The 27,289-nt window shown below is 34.1% G+C and overlaps 3 protein-coding genes across 13 annotated transcripts; 1 reads left to right on the plus strand and 2 right to left on the minus strand.

Annotated features, from left to right (window-relative positions):
- The first annotated feature begins 7,881 nt into the window (after window positions 1-7,881).
- Window positions 7,882-10,961, plus strand: LOC114420259 (probable E3 ubiquitin-protein ligase EDA40). The gene is made up of 3 exons (XM_028386174.1): window positions 7,882-8,150; window positions 8,287-8,403; window positions 9,125-10,961. Exons 1-3 carry the CDS (start codon window positions 8,031-8,033, stop codon window positions 10,442-10,444), a joined length of 1,557 nt encoding a protein of 518 aa, XP_028241975.1. The 5' UTR covers window positions 7,882-8,030; the 3' UTR covers window positions 10,445-10,961.
- A 472-nt stretch (window positions 10,962-11,433) lies between these two features.
- Window positions 11,434-17,762, minus strand: LOC114420260 (snRNA-activating protein complex subunit). Of its 8 annotated transcripts, none has more exons than XM_028386175.1 (13): window positions 17,612-17,762; window positions 16,534-16,683; window positions 16,416-16,462; window positions 16,275-16,341; window positions 16,115-16,167; window positions 15,148-15,208; window positions 14,379-14,420; window positions 14,056-14,144; window positions 13,897-13,978; window positions 13,316-13,411; window positions 13,060-13,185; window positions 12,717-12,977; window positions 11,434-12,015 (listed from the first exon to the last, which is right to left on the minus strand). In XM_028386175.1, the coding sequence occupies exons 2-13, from the start codon at window positions 16,672-16,674 to the stop codon at window positions 11,731-11,733; spliced, it is 1,350 nt and encodes a 449-aa protein (XP_028241976.1). In that variant the 5' UTR covers window positions 16,675-16,683; window positions 17,612-17,762; the 3' UTR covers window positions 11,434-11,730. The 8 variants fall into 8 exon arrangements, with proteins under 8 accessions (XP_028241976.1, XP_028241977.1, XP_028241980.1 ...); XM_028386176.1 differs by lacking the exon at window positions 17,612-17,762 and adding an exon at window positions 16,762-16,837; XM_028386179.1 differs by lacking the exon at window positions 17,612-17,762 and having other exon boundaries at window positions 15,148-15,205; window positions 16,284-16,341; window positions 16,534-16,800.
- Window positions 17,763-19,722: 1,960 nt separating this feature from the next.
- On the minus strand, window positions 19,723-26,972 carry LOC114420262. Of its 4 annotated transcripts, none has more exons than XM_028386187.1 (14): window positions 26,743-26,972; window positions 25,880-26,100; window positions 25,083-25,164; window positions 24,861-24,964; window positions 24,611-24,737; window positions 24,396-24,490; window positions 23,687-23,810; window positions 22,311-22,391; window positions 21,629-21,727; window positions 21,343-21,522; window positions 20,594-20,728; window positions 20,455-20,508; window positions 20,158-20,286; window positions 19,723-20,075 (listed from the first exon to the last, which is right to left on the minus strand). In XM_028386187.1, exons 2-14 carry the CDS (start codon window positions 25,918-25,920, stop codon window positions 19,890-19,892), a joined length of 1,437 nt encoding a protein of 478 aa, XP_028241988.1. In that variant the 5' UTR covers window positions 25,921-26,100; window positions 26,743-26,972; the 3' UTR covers window positions 19,723-19,889. The 4 variants fall into 4 exon arrangements, with proteins under 4 accessions (XP_028241988.1, XP_028241987.1, XP_028241984.1 ...); XM_028386186.1 differs by having other exon boundaries at window positions 20,591-20,728; window positions 26,772-26,971; XM_028386183.1 differs by having other exon boundaries at window positions 20,591-20,728; window positions 26,743-26,971.
- Between the last annotated feature and the right edge of the window lie 317 nt (window positions 26,973-27,289).

The raw sequence follows: 27,289 nt of genomic DNA on the forward strand, positions 1-27,289 counted from the left end.
AACACATGACACTAGCCAGCGCCAAGGATTTGCGGACACTAGGAAACTTTCCCCTTTAGCTTCTTTTAATGTGAAAGAGAGGATCAACAATATTTTTCTTTCGAATGTCACTCACAAAAAGAAGGATTCCGTAAGCTCTCGATCCTATCAAGATTGTGCTTTGGTGCATGTCGTTTCCTAGTGAAGTGATGCAGTTTGTTTTCAAGAAAACTGTGTAATAATTCATGGTCATAACATTTTGAAATTTTGTAACGCTCATCAGTTTTGAAAGCCATTTTGAATGGTTGTTAATGGATGATAATGGCCAATAAAGAATTGTAACAGTCAATAATGAGTGGTAATGGCTGATAAATGCATTCTTGATGGTAGAATGCCTATATAAGCACATGAATTTGGTCCCTGAGCTCATCCCTTCGAATTCAGTCTTATACACCATCTAGAGAGTGGAAGAGAGAGAGCTTGGAAGAACTAAAACAAGAAACTCTTCATAGCAATGGCTGGAGGTATGTTTTGATCTGTAATTTCCGCATTTTATTAATAACCTGTGTTTCTTTGTAGTTTGTAATATCACAGGTTAAAAGAGATTTGTTCTAACATTTGGTATCAGAGCAAGAATTGCCTCTGCCTTGTCCATTTTCGTTTTTCGGTATTTTCCGATTTGATTTTGTTTATGGTATGAAGGGCCTTGTTTCTTAAAAAATAAAATTAGAAATATGTATTTCGTTTGATTTCCTTAATTTTGGCTTTTGAATCGTGAAAAATGGTGTCCGAATGAATGAAAAACGAACGGGTCTGCGTATGGGTCGGGTTTGACCCGCTAAAGGTTGAAGATGATGAACAGTGTTTTAAAAAAAAAAAAAAAATACAAAAACTCCTACGTTTTGTGCTAGCTGGGTATCGAACCCTTGACTCCGAGAACACTAATGTATGTGCAGACCACTAAACCAATAAGGCTTTTCTGATATGTTGTCGTTTTTAATACGTTATATACACATTGTGCTTTACAGTTTTTTGAATTTTGATTTAATTTATGCATGAATATATTCTAGAACATTTTATTCTATGCATATATATATGAAATCAAATGCATAATATTATATTTCAATTATAAAATTATATGAGAATCTTATTCATAATTATATTGTATCTTGATTTTGAAATGCAAAATACTATTTATTCTCATATAATAAATTTTTATGTCTAAGTGATCTTTATGATTTTGATTAATTATGGATTAGCCACAGCATCTATATTTGATTAAAATTATATATTAAGTTGGTTAAAGATCATATAAGGAATTAGACATAATATTGTAATTAATTATACTTATATAATGAATTTTATCTCACAAGAATTTTTATTATATCTGTATAATTAATTGGGATAAAATGACGTATTATTTTTCATGATTTACCCACAGGCATCATGATGTATGGATAATTTGTCGATTTTATCATAAAGTAAAAATTTATGATAGAAATTAAATTATTTTCATATTGTACCCGTAAAGCATGAATATTAAGCAAATAATTTGATTATTCTATCATAAGGTTTAATTGTTTCTTATTGAATTAAAAATTTAGCCCACAGGCAATTTTTATGTCACAAGATTCAATTTTATGGTATGTTTACATTGGTAAAAGATACAATTAAGATTAGTATGCCTCAAATTTTGACATAAGCCTTTGAATTTTGCAGCTTCTCAAACTATTAATTTTTCTGATATTCAATGTGATGTTCCCGAACTCAAAGGAGATAACTATAAGATATGGAAGGAGAGAATTCTTTTACAATTGGGGTGGATGGACATAGATTATGCTATAAGGAAAGACGAACCACCTGCAATCACAAATGAAAGTAGCCCAGCTGACGTTGCGCTATATGAGCGGTGGGAACGATCCAACCGGCTCAGCGTGATGTTCATTAAGACTAAAATCTCGGCTGGGATACGTGGTTCTGTTGACCAGCATGAAAAGGTCCGAGACTTGCTTAAGGCCATTGATGACCAGTTCATCACTTCAGATAAGACTTTAGCAAGCACCTTGATCATGAAATTTTCTTCTCTTCGGCTCACCAGTGTGAAAGGTGTGCGTGAGTACATCATGAAAATGCGAGATATTTTAGCTCAACTTAAGAAACTAGAGGTTGATATGTCTGAGTCCTTCCTAGTGCATTTCATTTTGAACACCCTTCCGCATGAATATGGGCCATTTAAGATTTCCTACAACACACATAAAGATAAATGGTCTATCAATGAATTAATGACCATGTGTGTTCAGGAAGAAGAAAGGCTTGTAATGGAGATGGGTGAGAGTGCACTACTGACTACTGCTTATGGGAAGAACAAAGCAATTAAGTCTCAAGCTTATCAGAAGGGGAATGGTAAAATACCACCTCAAGCTGATATTAAGAAGGTGGCAAAGTGTTTCTTTTGCAAGAAGAAGGGACACATGAAAAAGAATTGCCCCGGATTCCAGAAATGGCTTGGGAAGAAAGGTAAATCAATCTCATTAGTATGTTATGAATCTAATATGGTTAGTGTTAATATTAACACCTGGTGGATTGATTCTGGATCTACTATTCATATTGCAAATTCTTTACAGGGTATGCAAAACCTAAGGAAACCAGTGGGAAGTGAGCAAAGCATTTTATCAGGCAATAAGCTAGGCTCACATGTGGAGGCCATTGGAACTTGCATTTTGACTTTAAGTAGTGGCTTTATTTTAAAATTAGAAAGGACTTTTTATGTACCAAGTTTTTCCCGAAACTTGATTTCTATTTCAAGGCTTGTACCGTTTGGATATTCCTTTAATTTCAAAGACACATCATTTGAGTTATTTTATAATTTTGAATGTGTTGGGAATGGTATATTGTCTGATGGTCTTTATCTTCTTGGTTTACAAAATAATGCCACTTATAGTTCTATGCATGTTCAAACTGGTATTAAAAGGTGTAATATTAATGAGAATTCCTCTATGTTATGGCACCGGAGATTAGGACATATCTCCATTGAGAGGATTAAAAGGTTAGTGAAAGATGGGGTACTCAATACTCTAGATTTTGCTGACTTTAAGACTTGTATGGACTGCATTAAGGGTAAGCAGACCAACATGTATAAGAAAGGTGCTAATAGGAGTTCAAGCATATTAGAAATAATTCATACTGATATTTGTTGTCCAGATATGGATGCACATGGTCAGAAATATTTTATCACCTTTATAGATGATTATTCACGATATATGAATGTTTATTTGCTTCATAACAAATACGAAGCATTGGATGCCTTCAAAGTCTTTAAGGCTGAAGTTGAGAACCAATGTGGCAAGCAAATAAAAATAGTGAGATCAGATAGAGGTGGAGAATACTATGGCAGGTATACTGAGAATGGACAAGCACCTGGTCCCTTTGCAAAGTTCCTTCAAGAACATGGGATTGTTGCCCAATACACTATGCCTGGTTCTCCGAATCAGAATGGTGTGGCAGAAAGAAGGAACCGAACATTATTGGACATGGTGCGGAGTATGCTTAGCAACTCCAATCTTCCTAAATCCTTGTGGGCTGAAGCACTAAAGACGGCAGCGTATATATTAAATCGTGTTCCAACCAAGGCTGTCCCAAAGACACCTTTTGAGTTATTTAAAGGTTGGAAACCGAGTTTGAAACATATGCGCGTTTGGGGTTGTCCGTCTGAGGTGAGAATATATAACCCACAAGAGAAGAAACTTGACCCGAGGACCATTAGTGGGTATTTCATTGGATATGCCGAAAGGTCTAAAGGTTATAGGTTTTATTGTCCACATCATATTACTAGGATTGTGGAATCAAGAAATGCCAAATTTATTGAAAATGATTTGATCAGTGGGAGTGATCAATTGAGGGACTTAGGTTCTAAAATTGATTATATAGAATCTCAACCTTCCACGTCAAATGAAAGATTGGTTGTAATTCATACCCCTCAAGTTCAAAGGGATGATGAACAACACATGATTGGCATTCCACAAACTGTTGTTGATAATCCAGTAGATCAAGTTGATCATCAAATTCATGAAAATGATGAACAACCAGTTGAACAACATGATCCCCAAGAAAATGTTGATGCAACATTAAGGAGGTCTACTAGAGTAAGAAAATCAGCTATTCCTAGTGATTATATTGTATATTTGCAAGAATCTGACTATAATATTGGAGCTGAAAATGATCCTGAAACTTTTGATCAAGCCATGAGTTGTAAAGAGTCAAATTTATGGTATGATGCCATGAAGGATGAGATGAGTTCCATGCAGAGTAACAAAGTTTGGAACCTTGTAGAGTTGCCTAATGGGGCGAAGGCCATTGGATGTAAATGGGTCTTTAAGACCAAAAAGGATTCATTAGGCAACATTGAGAGATACAAGGCAAGACTTGTTGCTAAGGGATTTACTCAAAAGGAAGGAATAGATTATAAAGAGACTTTTTCTCCAGTATCTAAGAAAGATTCTCTTCGTATAATCTTGGCATTAGTTGCTCATTTTGACCTTGAGTTGCAACAAATGGATGTGAAAACAGCTTTTCTTAATGGTGATTTAGAGGAGGAGGTTTATATGAAACAACCTGAAGGTTTCTCCTCTAATAGTGGTGAGCATTTGGTTTGCAAGCTTAATAAATCTATATATGGTTTAAAACAAGCTTCCCGTCAGTGGTACCTTAAGTTTCATGGGATAATTTCTTCATTTGGTTTTGATGAAAACCCCATGGATCAATGCATATACCACAAGGTTAGTGGGAGTAAAATATGCTTTCTTGTTTTATATGTAGATGATATTTTACTTGCAGCCAATGATCGGGGTTTGCTACATGAGGTGAAACAATTTCTCTCTAAGAATTTTGACATGAAGGATATGGGTGATGCATCTTATGTCATCGGCATTAAGATTCATAGAGATAGATCTCGAGGTATTTTGGGTCTATCACAGGAAACCTATATTAACAAAATTCTAGAGAGATTTCGGATGAAAGATTGTTCACCAAGTGTTGCTCCCATTGTGAAGGGTGATAGGTTTAATTTGAACCAATGTCCAAAGAATGACTTTGAGAGGGAACAAATGAAAAACATTCCTTATGCTTCAGTTGTTGGAAGCCTCATGTATACTCAAGTATGCACAAGGCCTGACATTGCTTTTGCAGTTGGAATGTTAGGAAGATATCAGAGTAATCCAGGTATTGACCACTGGAGAGCTGCTAAGAAAGTGTTGAGGTACCTTCAAGGGACCAAAGATTACATGCTTATGTATAGACAGACAGACAATCTAGATGCGATTGGTTATTCAGACTCAGACTTTGCTGGTTGTGTTGACTCTCGTAGATCAACATCTGGGTACATTTTCATGATGGCTGGTGGAGCTATTTCATGGAGGAGTGTTAAGCAGTCTTTGACTGCTACTTCTACCATGGAAGCTGAGTTTGTCTCTTGTTTTGAGGCTACATCACATGGTGTATGGCTTAAAAGTTTCATTTCTGGGCTGAAGATAATTGATACTATTTCAAGGCCTTTAAGAATTTTTTGCGATAACTCAGCTGCTGTCTTTATGGCTAAGAATAACAAAAGTGGAAGTCGAAGTAAGCACATCGACATTAAGTACTTAGCCATTAGAGAAAGAGTAAAAGACAAGAAAGTGGTCATTGAGCATATAAGCACTGAGTTGATGATCGCTGATCCTTTAACTAAAGGCATGCCACCGTTTAAATTTAAGGATCATGTAGAAAGAATGGGACTTGGTTCCAATTTATGATTGTATACATATATGTAAAAATTGAAACTTTTATATTATGATATTTTCTCATATTTTGGTGCACATTGATTTATTTGAGAAAAATTATGTTTTGGACCAAGAATAAACATTGGGTTTATTCATGAAGTTTTATTACCACTTTAAGTATACTGCTTGGGAAATTGAGTATATTGTAATACATAGATGATATTACTCGTTATAAGAGGAACTATCACTATGATTCATATATTCATTTCTTAAGAAGATTGAGCATTAAGTCAAAATGTTTGGACCAAGTGGGAGAATGTAATAATTCATGGTCATAACATTTTGAAATTTTGTAACGCTCATCAGTTTTGAAAGCCATTTTGAATGGTTGTTAATGGATGATAATGGCCAATAAAGAATTGTAACAGCCAATAATGAGTGGTAATGGCTGATAAATGCATTCTTGATGGTAGAATGCCTATATAAGCACATGAATTTGGTCCCTGAGCTCATCCCTTCGAATTCAGTCTTATACACCATCTAGAGAGTGGAAGAGAGAGAGCTTGGAAGAACCAAAACAAGAAACTCTTCATAGCAATGGCTGGAGGTATGTTTTGATCTGTAATTTCCGCATTTTATTAATAACCTGTGTTTCTTTGTAGTTTGTAATATCACAGGTTAAAAGAGATTTGTTCTAACAAACTGTCCCATTTTGATGAGCCTAGCTTGTTGGATAGACCACACAGTCAGGATTAAAATGAGTACAACTAAGTTTGGTGATTGATTACATACACGGAACATGTCATAGTTTTTTTTAAAAAAAAAAAATAAAATATTAATTGTTAATTTATTAATTTTGGTTAACAAAGAATTTGAACCATGACCTTTTTTCCCCTCTCTTCATTCTTTACCCTTGTTTTTAGGTATTTTGGGTAGAGAGAGAGATTGAAGGCAAAAAGAATAGGAGCATTGGATGGTCCTCTAGGACTAGGACTGGAGTATTCAAAGCTTGCCAATTCTACTGGCCGGGGTTCAATCATCAACGGGACAATTCATCCTTTTTCAGATCTAAGAGGAAGGAAAGAAAGTATCAGGCTAACAAAAGCACCTGTGTAGCTTCTTTCCATGGTTTTCTTTTATCTTTTTATATGATCAGATGAATTTACCTTGTTTTGTTTCCTTTATCAGATTCAAAACGAAACAATAGGGAAAAAAAGTTCTCTACTTTGAAACACATATACTACTAAGTCCTTTATCCATTCTTTTATGGGTACATTTAATTTGTTGAAAAGTAAAATAATTAAATTACATAAAAATGTTTGTTTCGTGTTATTTTAATTAAAATAAACAGGAAACAAAGCAAAATAAAAGATGAAATGAAAACTTTAAATATATTATTCAATACTTCAAGAGACAATTTTTTGTTTCACTTGCAATATCATATAAGAAACCTAAAAAAAAATAAAAGAAAACACTATTCATTTTTTTTTCTTTTTCTTACATCTATCTTTTTTAAACAGTAAGCCTCTTCTCTTAGAGTGTATTTCCTCTCAAGTATTAGAAATTTTCAATAGGAAAAAGATGAACACAAAGATGTTGAATGGTAAAACAAATTGTTTTAAGAAACATTTTAAATCCTTTACTTTAAGCAACATTTAAAACCCTTCTTAACAACGTAAACAAATATTTTGAATAGTTTGAATATTAAAAGTATTTAAAGAAGCATAAACAAGGAAAATGCTTCTCATACAATTTTATGCTCTTGTCTATTCGTGTTTAGAGCCATTAGAATTGAAATATGAATATTACTATTTTTCATATATTTTTATGGGGATCAATTTTGTTCGAGTGAAATATATGAAAAATAAAGTATTATTTTCTGAAAATTTAATATAGTTATATATGACATTTACTTAAATTAAAACAACTCTATACTCATTGATTCATATGGTGGGTTGCAAAAGAGAAGGTGTATATATTTACAATTAAATAATAAAGTTAAGATAAATAGGAGATATAGTAATACGTGATAAAGGGGTGTATTTAATTGAATATTATGTTTTACAAATGAAGCGTTAAAAACAAGGGAAAATGGAAAGGAAAGTAGTATTGGATTGGATGGTGTTAATGGTAAATGTGGGGACAGACATATATACATAGGTTATGAGTCGGTTTGAGCGTGGACCGAGTTGTATGTAGTTGTGTCTGTAATCAGTAAGTAAGCATGTGTATGCATTACTGAGATTTGTCAAGTGGGAAGAGGTCTTTGTCTGTCTCTGCTCTACTCATTTGGTAATGGGTGAGACTGAGAGTGGAAGAAGAAGAAGAAGAAACAGAAGCAGAGGAGCGTGGAAGCTCAGTTGTGGCTGGAGGAATTGGAAACATGTGCTTCATCCACTCCCCATCCACACTTCTGTATCTACTCTCTCCCTACTTTTCATCTTTTGCATTCTCAATTTACAATATAACTGCAAATCGCTCACACTGCTTATATAATCAATTCCTCTCTTTTTCTTTTCTTTTTTTTTTTTTTTTTTTTGCGTGTTTGCAGAACCCAAATTCCTCATCTGTATCTCCATCAACAACAATAAACTCATCAGGGGAGCAAACAGAAAAAACAGATTGCTGTAACATCACTAAAATCAACGACAATGGCATTCCTAATAAGGTAATTATTATGTAAACTCTAGTTCCTTAAACCACAAGCACTACATTCCTAATATTTAGCACAATCCAAAAATTGTAACGTCTTTCCCTCCCCTTCCATTCATTTCTTTTCTGCTTTACTATTTTATGATCTTGTGAATTTGTTTAGAATATCATACGTATATAGTAGAGAATTCTATTATGTGAATGCCCCTTGCACACGGGGCATTAGCAAAGCCAAGGATCAATTCATAATAATTGCAGACTCCGCATTGTGATACATGCATGATGAAATGCATTTTGTAAGAATGTTGGCATAAATAGTTCAAATTTTAAGTATTTGTTCCACCTGGTGTTCAGCTCAGCTTTGTGCTTATGCCGTGTTTTTTCTCAATTTCTCACCGAGAAGTGCCTCTGGCTCTTCTAACAAATATTAATTGTTCAATTATGGAGATTGTTTGTTTCAATGTATTTAATATCTTAAGGACCAAGTAAGGAGTGTGTGACATCACACTGTCACTGTGGGAGTCATCCTTTTCCTTTCTAGGCACTGTGCAGTATGTATGTACTATGTACACACACCTACAAGTTCCCAACAAACAGGCAAACTAAGCATGTATTTGAGCTTTTCACTTATTTGGTAACCTGACTTTCAAAACTAGTTTTTCACAGTGATGAATTTATATATGTATTCCTGCGTAGACTGTTGTTGACAGGTACGCTTTGGTTTACTTGTTTGGCAGAATTTGTGTGCAATATGTTTAGATCCTCTGAGTCACAAAAGCAAAGGCAGCAAAGCTATATTCACTGCTCAGTGCTCTCATGCATTCCACTTTGCTTGTATCTCCTCCAATGTTCGCCATGGTAATGTCACTTGCCCGATTTGCCGTGCCCAATGGACCCAGCTCCCTCGCAACCTGAACAGTGGTTCAACTATTTCTACTAACCGAAGTGATCCCATCCTGCAAATTCTTGATGATTCTATAGCTACCTTCCGAGTACATCGCCGCACTCTTTTGCGCTCCACCCGCTATGATGATGATGACCCTGTTGAGCCTGATGATGCACCTGAGATACACAAGCTGTGTTTCTCTCTTGCACCTATTCCACCAAAGGCACCTACTAGCCATCTATCCCCTCATCCCTTATCCTGCGGCTCCTCATCACTGTTACAGTCTCCTCCTCAACCTATGCATATCATGTTCCCTTCCTCCAATAGATCTTATCTTTCATTAAAACTAGCCCAAGAACGAGCAACTGATTTGGTCTTAGTTGCTAGCTCCAATGGACAACACCTGAGGCTTCTCAAACAAGCAATGGCTCTGGTGGTTTTCTCCCTCAGACACACTGATCGCTTGGCCATTGTTACACACTCCTCTGCTGCAGCCCGTGTGTTCCCTCTAAGACGCATGTCATCATATGGGAAGCGTACTGCCCTTCAAGTCATTGAACGTTTATTTTATATGGGGCAAGCCGACCCAGTTGAAGGGTTAAAGAAAGGAATTAAGATACTGCAAGATCGCACCCACAAGAACTCCAAATCATGTATCCTGCATCTATCTGATAACCCTACAAGACCATACCATGCTGTAAACATGGAACTGCCATCTACACCCATTCACAGATTTCATGTGGGATTTAGCTTTGGTACTTCTAATGGATTTTTCATACAAGAATTTGAGAGGTTCTTGAACAAGATTTTGGGAGGCATTGTTCGAGATATACAGCTGAGAATATGTGGGACTGGAGAGGAAGTTGGCGGTTGCAGAGTCGTAAGAATTGGAGACATGAGAGGTGGAGAAGAGAGGAGAGTAGTGTTAGACTTGGGTGACTGTACAGATGTATATGTAGAATATAGCTACACTGAAGGAGATATTGATGAATGTGTTAGAAGAACAGGGGAAACTGTTGTAGGTATTGGAGACCATAAAGGTAGGGTGACAGAAGTTGCTGAGGAAACAATGAATATAATTGGCAGGAGTTGCAGCGTTGAAAGCTGGGATTTTCATGACCCTTACATGGCCAGAAGATGGGCCAAGCACTTGCAGGGTCATAGGCTTTGAAAATACAAACATCTCTTGACTCTAGACCAATCCATTACTTTTAAGACATTGGTCTTCGGCTATCCCCACCATTTAGACCTCAATTTAGTAAGGAAGTAATCGTACAGAACTAGAGATTAGAGGAGGTACTGAATATGAAGGAGTCAAGGTCATATTTAAGCATCGGCCAGCCTACATAGATGATTGCATCATAGGAGGACAATGTACCAATTCGGGGCTTAAACTTCATGCAGCAATTCAGGGTCTTGCTATTTGTGCACAATGGCTAACGTAAAATTTTTGTAGAAAACCATGTACTGATCACAATGTGTCAAAGAAAGTGTATTTTTTTCCTAATAACTATAATAATATTAGATAGTGTAAAATACAATCATCTATGTGTCAAAGAAAGGATATTTGCTTTGGTGCACCCCAATTGCATTAGAGACTGGTGCCTTAAGTAATCATCAAAGCAAATACACTGGTGCCTTTAAGTAATCATCGCTACTTAAATGCAACTATCAATTTTGGGTCTTACAACAACGGGTCTTTCTATATAAGTGGACCGAAATCAAAATTGCATAATGCACGCAGAACTCTTTCTTATTTTCCTTGATCAAAGTATGAATGTTTTTTGTTTAACCGTCAATTGCATTCTATTAATCCACCGATCACAACAATTAGTGATTAATCATCGATTCAGGATCATACTGTTTATCAACCAGCATAGATTCAGGGTCTTACTGTTTGTGCACGATGGCTAACACTAAATTTCTGTAGCAAACAATGTACTGATCACAATGAGTCAGGAAAGTGTATTTTTTCCTAATAACTATAATTATCCACTAGTGTTAATAGTCAAAAGTATGCACATATAAGGGTGCCGTTTAAAATAAATGTTTTTATAGTGAATTGTTGGATGCCAAACCTGTAAAGGTAACGTTGACTAAATAACTGCCTGGCACGTTTAAACTGAACCTGTTGAGTTGAAAATATATTAACTTTATACTTAGAGGTAGAAACTGAATAGTATTTTAATGTTTTTTGGTATGATACAAAACATGATCTGAACCTATTCTTTTCTATAGTTCTACTTGCAGTAGATCTGAAAAACATGATCATAAACATTTGTACATATACAATACATCTCCATGGTTGACACAATTTATCTCCTACCCTGTGGACCTCATTATAGATTTTAATTTCCAAAGATACAGAATTCAATACACAATGAAAAAACAATTTTCTATAAGATTATTGTAAAGAACTTTAGTTGCCTGTGGGTGTTCTTCCAAGGCTAACAGCAATTAATCATGGTTGTAATCATACTCTACAAAGTCAGTATATAATAGAGTGCCATCATCTGCTTGGTGAAGTAGGGAAAAACATTCATCACAGAAATAACAAGGGTTTTCTGGTGTCCATTTGTCATCCACCGTGACCTTTGTAGCTCTGAATATTTTGCAAACATTGCATTTCTGAAAACGCAACTTCAACTGAAACGTGATTATTGGATAAACAGCTCGATTATGAACGTCTTCAGGGTGAATTAACCTCATATCTCGTATCACTAAGGTATGGGTGCAGTCACCCTGCAGGTTCCACACAGAGAACAACAAACCACATTAAATGTTTTCTGATTATAACTTAAGAGAAAAACTATGAAGTGAAACACATACAAATTTTAGAAATATATATAATACTCTCAATCTGGCATGAAACATCATCTTATTTGGGACTCAACAAAAGATCACATTTCCCCTTTGTCAGAGCTCAATAAACCATCTCCCCTTTTGATTTATATATCGATCGTTGATGGCCTTCTCATGTTTTGTAATTGAATCAGTTAGCTCCCATACTAAGATAATTAGTTGCCCTTTAAAAGGTTAAAGCTACCTGCCCTTGTCATTACCAAATATTGAAAGCATTAACTGCCACTGATAAGTGCTGAAAAAAGGCACTGGTTTTAGAAATTCTTCTACCCTAAACCCCAAAAACGACTTGCTTATATGATCTTCCTTGTGTCACCTTAATCCATCTTTGCATGGTCTCATTTAAAGAACATGTTTTATTCAATAAAACCAACAGACTACATCTAGAATCAAGTCACGGAGGTCAAATCATACTATTTGACATTTTCACATTTAACTTGAAAGGCATTCAACAGTAGTAAAACAATACAACCATAAGCCAAACTTCCCCTACATTTACCATACCAAGTTTTGTGAGCAATTTTTTATTTAAAAGCAAAAGTGTGTGTATAAATTAGTCTGAGACAGAAAAAGGAAAGTACCTGATGACAATAGAGGTATCCAGCACCAAGTTGAAAGCTTAAGTCACAAAAACGTATCTTATGCATCTCAATGGATCTAAAATGAGGCAATTGTGATGCAGATTTCTCACCCATGATTGCCTTTTGTTTCTTCTGCAGTTCCCCAGTTATAATATATTCCCATTTCTTTTGGGCCTCCTCCTTGGAGTCTCTGAGCCAATCCAGTATAGGTCTTGTGAGATCAATAGCAGACGGATCCCTCAAATCGGGACAGAATACATCCTACAGAGAAATAGCTTCTTGTCAGATTCAAAAAAGAAACAATTACCACCTTAGCATTGTGAGTGTAAGTAATTAAGCATACTTCGATGAGAAAATAACCAGAAGGATCATGCTGCCCAGCTTTGTGCATCACCTGGTCCGTTGAGCAAAAAATCTTGTCCCTCAGAGCAGTTAAGGTCTGACCTCCAAGAACTAACAACTCTTGGATCTACTCAAAAATTTAAAAATAGAGGTCCTACTTGTTAATCAGCTATTGGATGATAGTAGCCATACATGATTCCTTCGATAAATCAGATATTGAAATTCGTTTTCATTAACATCAGCATGGCATTGAATACCTTGGTACCCTTTCGAACATTATGGTAAACCTCTACAGATAGAACAACTTCTGGATACAGCACAGGTAAGTGTTCCTGAAGGCTGGCAGTGTTGACCTGCCAAACATTAAATCCGAATTATGATAGGGAACATAAATGAAAATATGCGGGGAAATGTATACGAATTCATTCTTGTTTGAACATATTTATAATATCAACTCTGCACCTGCAGCTATTCAGAGACAGCAAAACCAACTTCTTTTAGTACTAGGTAGTCAGCCGCAAGAAAGTTGCTTATGGATATAAAACAAGAAAGAAATTATACCAACCAATAGAAGGAACCCTTAGGTAACTCCTGATATATTTCTCACGAATTTTCATGTTTTTAGTTGGTTTTAAATGTCTTTACTTCAATGAAAAAATATTTAATCCAACTGACAAAGGAATATACAGTAGACTAAAGCCAAAGGCTAAGAAGGCATAAATATGAGAGGCTATAACTAATTGCTTTAACTCGTCTAAAAGTTGAATACATCAGCAAAGTATTTCAAATTGGACCAAATGACCTCATATGCAACAATAATAAAAGAATTTCAGGTAACCTTTCTGGTAGAACTTGTAGACCTAAGGGTCCTCATCCTTTCTGTTCTAGTTGATTTATGGACAGCTTCATTGATCCTGCGACTAAACAGAGATAAGATACATGAAATCAGATCTTGTATACAAAATGGAATAATCACATAAATGACAGCAATACCAACTCAAATGAATGAAGTTTGACTGATGCTTTGTCTTCTTCTTGCTTCTGTTTGATTCTCACCACTTGTTCCACCTTTTCTATACAATCACTCTGAAAATTGATCATACATAAGAAGAGATACATAGCACCCCTCCACCCAAAAGATATGGACACATTCATGTCAAAGTTCTATGTGAAATACTTTTAAACTGTTTGCATAATCTAACTAACCTATTCTAACAGCAAACATAATGAAAATCATCACAGCAAATATAGTGGAAAATGGTTATGGTGTATTAAGTATGAACGCACTTAATATGCTTATCTTAACTAGGTTATACCTACTTGATGATCAGCTGACATGTAACACCAGCTACTGAGGCCAAGCTGTAATTAACATTGTCAAATGGTTATTGTATTCAATACTTGTGCATATTATAGCATTAATGTTCTCCTAAGGTCCTACCATGAATAGATTGTATCTGACAGAATAGTCTCCAGGCTAGACTTTAGGACAAAATTCCTGTAATCTCCCGCGTATTTATAAAGGATTGGATCTGTATATTTAATGAGATAAAGGCCAGAGAAGCATACAGTTTTTTCCCTAAAACCTTTCTTTAGTTTTATCATGATACCACTTGATCTTTGACATGGCATCAGAGCCATCTCATTTCTGTGGTTTTTGTGGTTTGTGGAGGGGATCTCTATCATTTCCATAGTTGTTGCCATGTATTGCCTGCTCTAGTAGGCATCTATGAAGCTGTTTGACAGTCACAGCCACAGTCCCACATTATTTGTCTCAATTACTTGGGTGTAATTTATATACCTATTGGGCAACTTTACTTGATGCCAATTGGTTTTAAAATGAATTCTAACAGAAAAACGATTTGAAATTTTGATAGGAGAAAGAATAAAAATTGAAACTGAATGATATAGTTTTCTTCATAGACCAAAATAAACTGTTAAAAACTTAAATTCATAAATTAGAATGGCCAATTCTCAACTTCTAATACATTTAATAAACCTTTATATTATCCCAGGCATTAGACTGCCAAGAAGAATATAAGCATCAAATAGTTATAGGGAAGCATAAATGTTTAATGAGTTAGCATACTTCAAGAACAGAATCATTTGTTCCCTTCCTCTTTCTATTTGATTTCTTCTCACCGAACCTGCTGCCAAATCCAACACTTTATCATTGTTAGGCTCCCAACATATGCACTTATGAATTCAGTACAAGTATAACACAATTACTTAATTCTCTATCACTTGATAAAAGATCACAAATACATAAAGTTACAATCATATCTGCAAGAAATTTCAAGGACAGAATAGGGTAAGTTGTCAATATTGGATGGTGGCATGCGGCGGCCAACTCTAAAAAAGCTATAGGATAGAGTGAAGCAGGATGGCCACTATTTTAAATATTATATTACAAACTAAATAAATTACAATACACATAAATACTCAAAAAAAATCATAACGAATAATAAATAAGTCAAAGTTTACACACAATCACCATCAATCTAGGAGCAAAAAGAGCATAGTAAGTAATGAAGTCAAAAAAATGAGAGATGATGGTGAAATTAATGGGGGGAAAAATTAAAAACTAGATGAAAATTACCAAAATGTGAACTGGGAGGTTTAAGGAAGAAAGAATAGAACACAGGAAGAAAAAAAGTCCTATATAATGGAACGAGTATGTCTTCATGTAGTACTAATTTTTTTTTCCTCTGAAGTGTGAGAATTTCATTTTGAGTCATACCCATAATGGGTATGTACCAAGTACATGTACCTGTTGGGTACACTTGGAAGCATGTCAATTAATTTTTCAAGAAAAACTGGGTAAGCTGTTTGGGTAAAACATCAATGAGATTAGGCGCAGGTTGAGATAAGACTGAGCACACCTTGGTTAATAGCTAGATCTTTTTTTACCCAAAAGTTGACAATTTTTAATTAAGATTAAGATTTCTTTCTCTGTTTTCTCACTTTCCCATTTATGTTTCCCCACTCAATCAAACTTGGCCACCCTTGCAACAACAGCAGCAACAACAACAATGATAAAAAGAAAAAAGACTGACCTCGCATTGGGTTGGTCCAGAAGCGGAGGATGATTTTCATCGTTCTCCCTACCCTGTAATATCACTTCAATTATTAAAGTAGTAAACCAAAGGAGTGAAAAATAAAGAACTACAGTGGAACAAAAAAAAAAAAACCAATAGAGCATATGTATATAAATACTTGAAATACTTCTTTGAGAGCCATATCCATTAAGTCATCCTCTGTAAATATTTTAAGGTCATCCACCCTGCAAAGGCATCATCATCATCAATTAGTGGTGACTCGAGAAAGGCAGCAAAGGTAGAGAGGAAGAATGCATACGAGATATCAAGGTGAGAAAAATCTTCAGACAATTCAGCCTCGAGATTCTGCAAGAAAAGGAAGAAATTAGAAAAAGAAAAGATGAAAGGAGGGGAGAGATCAGAGATAGTGAGCTAACCCGAAGTTCAGAAAGAAGACAAGTCTGAAAGTGAGGAACCCTAGTGGAGGGGCCGACCATGTTAGGAACGTAAATGGGTCCACCCCTTGGAATTGGAATGGAGAGATCACATTCTGCAGCCTCTGGAATTGAACGTTCCATTCTTCCTCACTGATGCAATCAAGTTTAAGATTAGAGAGAGCAAATTTTGAAATTTAGTGATAGAGATACAGAGCAGTGAGTGTGTACAATATGTATTCTCAACCAACAAGTCGAAAGAGAATGCGGCACAATTGACTACTCTCAATATATATACAAGTATTGTAGCCTTTACATTGCAGGTTAATCTTTACAAGAAATTTTTTTGTCATAAGTAATTATCGTAAAATGCGAAAAAAATTATATCATACAATTAAAATAAATATATGTCAAATCAGCTCAATAAGATTTCTTACTTTTAAAAATTTAACCAGTAATTAATCCTGTTAAGTCACTGGTCGAATCAGTAAATCACTACTTAAACTACATAATTCAATCTGTATTAAATAAAAAAATTAAAAACTTTATACGCTCTCTTTAAAAAAGAAAAAAATTATAAATTTAATATAATTCCACAAAATCATTCTTCAAATTTAAATCCGTTGACATTCACTAAACTAATAAGACAAGTAATAAACAAATAACAAACTCATAATAAAAAACATGAAAAGAAGTGTAGTCAATAAGAATTCAAAATATGCACACACAAAAAAAAAAAAGGTTTGAGCAGAATATCTCACGGTCTCATTTCAGAAGTAGCAGCATTAGATTAAAGGCAAATATGTAAATAAAGTATTCCCTTGAATGTATAGTAAGAAAAGCCTCCCCCAAAGCAGAGGCATTTGGTGACAGAAGAAGAATAAAAAGATTAGCCCTTTGAAAGAATTCCCAGAATCTAACAGCATTACCCCTCCTTACTCTTACTACAATCAGCCAAAAACAATTGCCACAGTCTAACAGCACATCCATAAAACAAATGTAAGATTAATTCAATTTTAAATCAGAGATGATTAACAACACAAACATAAAACCAATGTAATGTAAGATTAACAACACATACCAGACACTCGAGACAACACAGCGAGGATGTAGAGACTGTTGTGGGCAGAAGCAAAAGGAAGGTCCAATAAGAAAGGAGTGCACGGTGCACCTGTCTTCCCGCGACTGCGTGCGGCGGCGTGGTTGGTGCGACACTGCAACGACGACGAGCGTGCGTGCGACACTACAATTTAATTATTAATTATTTATTTGTTAACAGCGCATGGTTAGTGTTCAAGTTTGGTGTTTCTGTTCCTTTCGTATTCGTGTTGTTGTTGTCCCTTTCCCTTTCATTTTCGTTCATTTTTCTTAATTTTTTTTTAGGACCTGTGAACAAATTTTTCTCAAAATATTTAAGATAATAACATATTTAAAATTTAAACCTCATAAATATGATTAAACTGGAATAACCTGATCCACACGATTGATAGTAATTTTTCAGCATTTTAGTTAAACATATATATATATATATATATATATGCGCAAATTATTTGATTGATCCAATAATTGAACCTAATCAGTTGGTTTAATGGGTTATGATTGGATCGATCAAATTATATTAATTTTTTAAACTATGAGTTTAACAACGTTATTACAAGAAGAAAATTAAATGTTTTAATATAATGATTGCTAACATAATAAATCGATATAATTAAAATTAGTTTGAAATAACAAAATTGGTTTGAAAATAACATTTTGTAAAGTTTCCATTTTCTCTGTTGCTATTTTGTGATTGTTGACAACTAAAATCTTCCATGGTGTTATATTACTTGTTAAAGTAATAATTATCATCAATTTTTTAGTTTTAGGTGAGAGATTATAGATATTTTTAATTTATTATATCATAGACTAATTTGCTTGTTATACAAAATTATGATTGATTAAAAGAATTTTACACATGATACAAATCGAATATGCATATATTTTCCTTGTAGACAGATCATGCTCACACATGTAGATACAACAAAATGTTACATATGTGTGTCAATCCTTTGGATTATAAATATCATAAGTTTAATATTTTTTTCTAAAATGTTTTTTTAAAATCAAATTACTAATACTTTAAATAAAAATGGCATTAAATATAAAAGAATGATAATAAACACGCCATAAAAATATAGTGTTGTGTGATTAGTGCAATTAAAGTGAAGATAAATAAAAAAATAACTTTTCACTTTAAATAAAGTAAAAAAGTTAAGAATATATATTTAAAATCTGAATTAAAATATTTTATAATTTTAAATTAATGGTAAATATAATTTTTTAAAAATATTTATTCACTTTAAAAGATTAATTTCATAAAAAAATATTGAGCAAAACACAAGGTTTCTTTTACTCTAGACTTTTGTAACAATAAAGTAAAGTTCAACAAAATCTTTCATTTAAATAGTTCACATGCTTGTTTACAAAACAATGACTAAATCTAATTCAATAAATCTTGTATCTTCACTTAATTGACTATATAGTTGGCAACAGAGCTTGAATTTTAATCAACTGAGAAAAGCTAAAATATACTTATCATTTTCATAAATATAAAAAAATATTTATCTTTAGATTTTAATTACAAAACATTGGTTTCACCTCATAAAAATATCTATTTATTATAAACTATAAATTTTAATATATATATATATATATATATATATATATATATATATATATATATATATATATATATAATTTATATTTATTTTATGTAATGCACAGGCTAAAATACAGAGTTTTAAACTAAACACACAATTAGAATTTAGAGGTGTCTGACACTTTTGCCATATCAGGCCCGCCAAACCTCAAAATGATTATAACTACATATGAAACATGTATAATACAAAAACAGACACTGTCCCTCCTTAATGAACCAAACCTAGAAGTTGTCCTATTTATAAATAATTTCACGAAAAGAGCGAGATTGATTTTATTTGTAAACAATAACTTATGATGACAATGATTTATAACTTCAATTTTATTATCAATAATATATAAGAAATATGATCTTAAGTTAGATTTACATAATTTCGTTTTATGATTTTCTATGAATATATATTTTACATATCGTTAGAATAATCTTATCTATATATATTGGATACACGTATGTGCAGCATAGGTGGCAGGCAATGGGGTGAGTCAGCTTCATAAACATCAAATAATAAATAATAACCAGAGCAGAGAAATCAAAGCCAAAGAGAAACTAATTAATGTTAGGAAAAATCTAAAAAGAAAGTTGAATTTGAAGAACTATCTAGAAATAGTGTTGTAAAATAAAAACATAACATTAGAATTAGATGATATGATACAAGTGTCTAAGTGGACTTGTGCCTTCGATGGGTTGATCCCTTTAGAAGGCAAAGCCTCAGGCGTCTGCTTAGAGCCTCCAGCTTCTCAAACCTCTCGCTCTTTGGCTTCTTCTTCTTCTTCTTCTTCTTGTGCTTTTTGTCATCTTTTTCTTTTTCTTTCTCTTTCGTGCTTCGCATAGGTGTTGCAAACACCTTCACAAATGACAATGAATAGATGAAATATCCATGAGAAGCACATACATACAGCAGAACAAGTTGTGTACTTTTAGTGTACCTGAGTGAGGGTATCATCAGCCCTTAAATCTTCATCACTGCCTCCTAAAGAAGAACATCTGCCCCAACTTTCTCTGTTTGAGCTCGTATATGAGCAACAATCTTCACCCTCGCCATTTAGCTGCTTATCCTATCAAATTCAAATAAAGGAATGCTAAAATGAGGACGGACATACACTCCTCAGTTTTAACTCCAAACTAGTCAAATTATTCACCCATTCAACCAATACTCAAGACCGCCAGTAATAATTTGTCTGACACATTTTCTTAATTCCAGAGACAGTGTTTGATAAGATTACCTGCACATCTGTATGCCCATCATTGCCATTAGTATCTTCTCCAAAAAAGGACTCCTGCATTACAAGTGATGAATGAATTAAACATAACAAAGTTTTTGAAAGAAAATAGCATCAACAGAAGGTAAAGGCATCCTACTACATCAGTCACCGGTGCAACTTCTGAAAGAAGTTCACTAACTGATTTTGTGCTGGAAATTGTTGGAAGCACAGAAGATGAACTTGCAGCTTCGGTTGATGCAGACCTCAGACTAGAGAGAATCTCATATAATAGGCTCTGGCATGAAAGCAAGAGCAAATTAGTTCCTGTTCTTCAGAAAGTGCTCAAAAAATAAAACCTTAATCATTTGACCATATTCATACGTAACCACGTAATATTTATGTTAATATTTCCAAAAAGTGAAAAGACAGTTGACATCCAAAGACAAATGCTAATTATGATCCATGTATCAAAACATGTTTTAGAGGTTTCAGGCAAGTTAAGGCCAAGTGATTCGGTATTTCTTCTGTTTTTCCATTTTGTTGATCTCGAGCTAGGTGAAACTGAGGTTGAAAAAAAGTACTACCTAGTCAATTAGGATGGAAATAAGGATGCTAAGGAGTGTAATTTGCATCTTGCTAATGTATCACTTCATTAGTTCACAAGCTGCACTCTAGACACAGTATAAATTCAGCTATATTTCTTATGGATCAAGCTTCACATAAGTGCAATTAGAATTTCAATATAAATAAATCTTAGGCATTTTATTTTTTGGTATTTGATCACGTATTCTGCAATTGATTAAGAAAGCACAAAATGACTAGTAGGCAGTGGTTGTAGGCAATAAATTTATCGAAGACAGAATTTAACTGAGCATGAAATCAAGACATGAATTTCTAAATGCAAATTACCTCGTCCACACCAGAACCAAGTTTTAGATCCCCCAAATCATAATATTTCTCAAGCTTATGAGCTCTAGGAACATTAGGAGGGTGAAGGACATTGTAGAAGAAAATGGAAACTGAATCATAAAAGAATTGTGGTCGAGACGAGTTGTGATCACCGTCAAATTTTATGACATTTTTGTCACCCTACAAAAATCAGAAACAATGATTAGATATTTTGGCTACCAATGGAAAAATGGTGCAGATTGCTTTCAAAAAATTTCATTCTCAAAGATTTGGAATAGATTAATACTGCATAGGCTTCAGAGATGAGATCAGAATGGTGAGGCTGAATGAATTTGTCATCGCTTGCATGTCCAAATAAAACAGGAATGAATGTCTTCGGTGCAACCTGTGGATTTAAAAAGAATTAATTTAAGATAGGCATGGAAAGAAAATGATTCTACTTAAAAATTTGTTTAGCCAGAAAATAATACCTATCATGCTCAGATTCCATGGTGAAAACATGCTATGTTTTTTTTTCTCTCTCTATGATATGGAATCTCACAAAAAAATTCTAAGAGACGTTTCCTTTAATATTTTTAATTTTCAATATTATATTTTAAGCAGACTGTTTTTCTGAATGTTAAAAAAATAATTGAATTTCTTTTAAAATACTAGTGACCTCACAAACGTCCATGCATATGAAATTGTTGCCTCAAGTTTCTGAGTCAATAAAATATTTTTTTTTGTTTTTAATTGGACACCTAGTGAAGACTAAAGTATCTAACACATGTCATATGGGTGATAGGGAGGTGTTGGTGTCAAAGATGTGTCCAACACTACCTAAAACAAGGGGACTGTCCATGCTTCATAGGCATGATTAATGAAGTTTACATAATTACATTAATAATTTAAAAATGTTAAACAGCTTGAAATATGCTTCACCATTTTTCTAAAAAAGAAAACAAAAGAACTGCAAAACTAATACATACCTGCAAACAGTTCAGATTCATAATATCAAACTTTGCCTTCTTCTCAATAACCCTCCGCATGTACTGTACAGCCATTTTAACCTAATTGAGGCAAATCCAGCAGAATATAAGACTTAATAAACACACCAGAAAATCCAAGTTAACAGCTATAGGTTTTATTTCCATGTTGCTTGAAGGATTTGGAAAAGAAAAGCAACCAGCATGAAAGTAATAAAGCCATGCAAACTAAAAGTAAGCTGCTTGTACAGTTCCATTTTCCAGTAAGCACAATGTGATCATAGGATCTTTGGTGCCACTTTTTTCTTTCTTTTTCTGGAGGGCATGAAAGATTTCACTGACTGCAGAATATAGAGCAATCATTCCAGTCCATTCAATCAAAATGGGACAAGGACATGATTATCCAAATATCAAGGGAAATGTAGTGAAATCTAAAAGTAAATCAACACATAAATATTGAGTGATAGAACTGAAAATCAATATATCTGGGATCACCCCACCCTCACATCCCCAAAAAATCATTTCAAAAACTGCAATAATTGCCAAAGATTGCTACAACTAATGTATCCCTATCTTTCATATTTAAAATTTTCCAAAAAGAAAAAAAGACCAATAATTACCACAAAACCCTAGATCCAATATAAAATCTAAATCAAAACGGCATTCTTCAACCCTGTAAATTTCTATTTCTTTTATACCCAACTTAACAAAAAAATGAAAATTGAGATTCCTGTATTGAAGTCACAGTGCGTGTTTGCTCAAGAGGGTCAATCAAATCAACCAAAAATCTATCAAATTCTTCAGCCAGTTAAATGCAAATTGAGGTATAGACCCAGTAAAATGGATGGAAAATGGTGTAAACACAAAGCTGAGTGCAGATACCCTAGGTCCTAGAAATTAGTTAGAACCACTTAACCTCACAATGCATGGCAATCTTCTATAAGTACAAATGAACAGCACATTTAGGCTGTGTTTGATTTAGGAGGAAGGGATAGAAATAGAGAAGAAATAATGTGAGTTTCATGTGGAGTCCACACCTCCTACATACTATAATTCAAATTTTCATATATAGAAGATATCTCTCCTATTTCCATCATCTCAACCAAACACAGCATTAGATGCATCTATAACAATGCAACATTTTTAAAGACTTTTGCAGTCTGAACAACTCTGACTAATGATGCACCCCATTTTACTACATGCACTGCAAATAGTTTCAAGACCTGTGACAGATATCATGCACCACAACCTACAGGTTCATATCACTACATAACTATTTGGAAGGAACCATATAGAGTGCCTTTTTCCTCTTTAGAGTGAGCATTTACTACAAAGGGTGCTAGCATTCAGAGAGAAAAAGTGAGTGAGAGAGAGATTACAGTGAATTTAGGAAGCCGAATTTTATAAACATCCACAAGCTCCATCATGAGATCATATAAGTTCGAAAAGGCACTATCCAACACCATTCCAGCAATAGAAGGGTCTTCAGCTCCATAAAGAAGACTACATCACACCAAAGTAAAAGGGAATAGACAATTAAACTAGAGATGTGAATATAAGGGTGGCTCATAATTACATGTATACAGAGTAAAGGTAAGACCATGAGATACTACAAAATCCAGTGACTTGGCCATCAAAATTTTTAAAAATATGTATTCAAAAGGGGGAAAATCAGCTATTTTCTTCTTCTTTTCCACCAATTTCTCAAAGGAACCAGCTAAGTGCTAATGAATGCCCTAAAATAATTGGTTAAGAATCAATGAAAAAAACTTTTATTGGAAATCATGATGGAAGTACACTGATAATATTTTTTCCCACAAAATTTCCACTTTTGATTTCTTAAACAGTGTCCTAAAGGCATTTGTTAGCATTCTCCTTTCTCAAATAATTTTTAAAAAAAAACTCCCATAGGGAGGCCTCAACAGTTTTGCCCACGCATACACATACAGAGATAGAAGGAGAAATAAAACTAAGATCATGAAATTATACTAGAAATTGTAGGGGTACGCATAGCAAATATAAAGTATCAAAGAAGCAGAAATTCATATAAAAAACAATATCAAACAAGTTAATTGGGAGATGTAATACCTAGTAACAGCACCCATTGATCGTCCCCAAAGACCTATACAAGATATTTGTTTGTTGCTCCTCAAATATGACACCACCATCTTGAGATCATCTTTCTACCACACAAAGGAATGGACACGTATTGGTAGTTTCCGAAAAGATGGAATATGCAGAAACTCAACTTAATAGCCAGAAATTAATAAACAGATAAAAACATGCATAAAGAGATAACTTACTTCATGCCAACCAAGACTAACATAGTCTCCATCAGATAAGCCTGACCCCGAGAAGTCAAGGGTAAAAACAGTAATATTTGAAGGAAGAAGAATTACAGCAGCTTCATTGGCATCTGCCCTACATCCACTGCATCATTGTACGTATGCACACATATCACAAGGGAGAAGAATAGAATAGCTAAAAAATAATGATCACACATATACAATTTTTTAAAAGCATCAAGACAATAACCATTTTAATAACAAATACCTGTTTCCATGGCAATATATAACACAAGGAAGAGAAGTATCTTCAGGAAAAGGAGAAGGAAGATAATGACTACATTTTAAGGTATAGCCTCTGGTGTTCTTGAGCTGCACAATTGGAAACCAGATAGATCTCACAGTAAACAAACAATTGGAATCATGATTTAACTATATACAGACAACAATAATTGCATGTAATCCTCAAATAAATAATGTCCATACTTGCCTCCAAATCCTGCCTTTGGTATGTTCGACCTGCAAGGGTGAATTCCTTTTCCCACAGGTACTGATCAGGGTTATACTCTGCCCTGTAAAAGTGATAAAGTAGATATAGTTGTAACTAAATTGATTGGAAAAAGATAATTGCAAGTTGAGCAATGGATTCACAGCCACTTACATAGTTATTTACAGGCAGTAAAAAAAGTTATTAAGATCTATAGGGAAGACTGTCTAACATAATTCATTGAAGATGATTGAGTGTGCATTTGGTTTACAGGTTTCACAACTTTCAAAACATCTCAACGGAAAAGCATATCTCTAATTAGATTGGGTTGAGCAAACGTTTAAACACTGAGACAAGTTCATTTTGAACACGGTATACAGTACAGAGGAAATTTAATCAAATAAAAACAAATCTACTAGTTCAAACACTGCTTATCAAGGAAAAAAAACATATTAAATAGGTAAAGACAATTTTGGTGCATATCAAGTACTTTCCCCCTTAATTCTCAACCACTAAGATGACATGGCCATGAAAATTTAATACGATTTTGTAAAAGTAAAAACAGGTAAGGAAATTAAAGGCAAGAGATAAAAATGAAAACAAGAACAAAAAAAAAAAAAAAAAGAGTACAGGAACACACGTAATTACTAGGGTGGGGAACAAAATAGGAATCCTCTTGCTAGGAGAAAGAGCCCTAATGAATATGAGACAGTTAACATTCTCTTTCCCGTACCCATCACAATGGTACCTGCTTACTTAATAGTGCCATGCCACCAACCAGAGAAGGAAAAAATTAATACCTGGGAGGCCGAATAACGAAATTGATGAATTGCTCAATCATCTTGCTGCTACATGTAGCTCACGGCAGCTCCACCTCATGACCTTGCAAGTTGACCTCAAAGTCAATTAATTAGCCACCATCTTCGCAACTCAAAGCTCTCGATCTCACAAATTAATTTTACTCATGAATTTCCAGCGCCAGAGACACATTTACACGAGCTAAGCTACCAGTGCCCGATTCCTGAGACAAACAACACCAACTAGAAGCTAAGAAAGAGACTTTTGTTTGCATTGAAAAAAATAAAAAGAGTGAAACCCAATGCTAATAGTACTAAAAAGTTTCAAATTTTACAAGGAAGTTGGTCCCCAAGTAATTATATGAATTGAAGAGAGAGTGAGAGAGAGAAAAGAATCTTCATGCACTAAAAGCTCTTCCAGATCCAAATTCCCTCAAAAGTAATGCATATCCTAAAACCAGAAAAAAGCACAGTAACCAGAAATTTTCATTCACCCCCTCCCCCCAAAGAAAAAAAGAGAAAGAGAAAGGATAAAGTTTTGTTTAGACCCCTTGTGGTTGTAGCATGATTGCAGGGAGCAAACGACTTTATATATCAAATGTCAAAAAAATTCAAACTTGGGTCACTGGGTACACGTCAATTCAACAGAAGGGTCCCAAATGCAAAACAAGAAGAAGAAAAAAAAAAGGTGTTTACAATGGTAAAAGTTCGTAAAGGGAAAATGTGGGGTAAGTTAAGAGGCACGAATTCCAAGTCAGACGAGATCCCACATCCAAATTGCGACATTAAGCCTATGGATGCAGTTCCCCTCTTACTTTGTTTCTCAACGAAGCTGCAAAGAATGGGGGAAAAGTAAACAACTTTACCGGATGGAAAAGTGGGTACGAGTTATTACCACCCAAAAGCAAATGCTTGTCTGAAGAAGAAGAAGAAGAAGAAGAAGAAGAAGAAGGAGACAATGACGGGAATGAATTGAAAAGAAGTTGGTTCTTATTTGTGGTTTTGAGAAAGTGAATTCAATTCAATGGAAGATGGCAAGTGAAGATGAGAGATGAATCAATGTAAGAAGAGTAGGAAGAGCCAGCTGTCTTTCTTTCTGTTTATTGTTCATCAAAACGTACCTTCTTTTATTTTCCTTATTTAATTATTTGGTTAAATATTCTAACATTGTCCTTTTTTTTTAATTCTTACCTCTTCCTTCATACAACAACGTATCGGTAAGAAATTAAAAATGTTTTTATTGTAAATTTTAAAATAAGTTTTTCTTATATATTCTCTATCTACCAACTTTGAGATAACCTAGTAAGATCTTAGATTTTTACAGTCTAATTTATATATTTTTAAAATAAATATTTTTTCTGTTTACTAGATAGAAATCATCTAAATGTAATTTTTGAAGTAATTATCACAATA

Source organism: Glycine soja, chromosome 7 (assembly GCF_004193775.1).
Source record: "Glycine soja cultivar W05 chromosome 7, ASM419377v2, whole genome shotgun sequence".
NCBI classification, from domain to species: Eukaryota; Viridiplantae; Streptophyta; class Magnoliopsida; order Fabales; family Fabaceae; genus Glycine; species Glycine soja.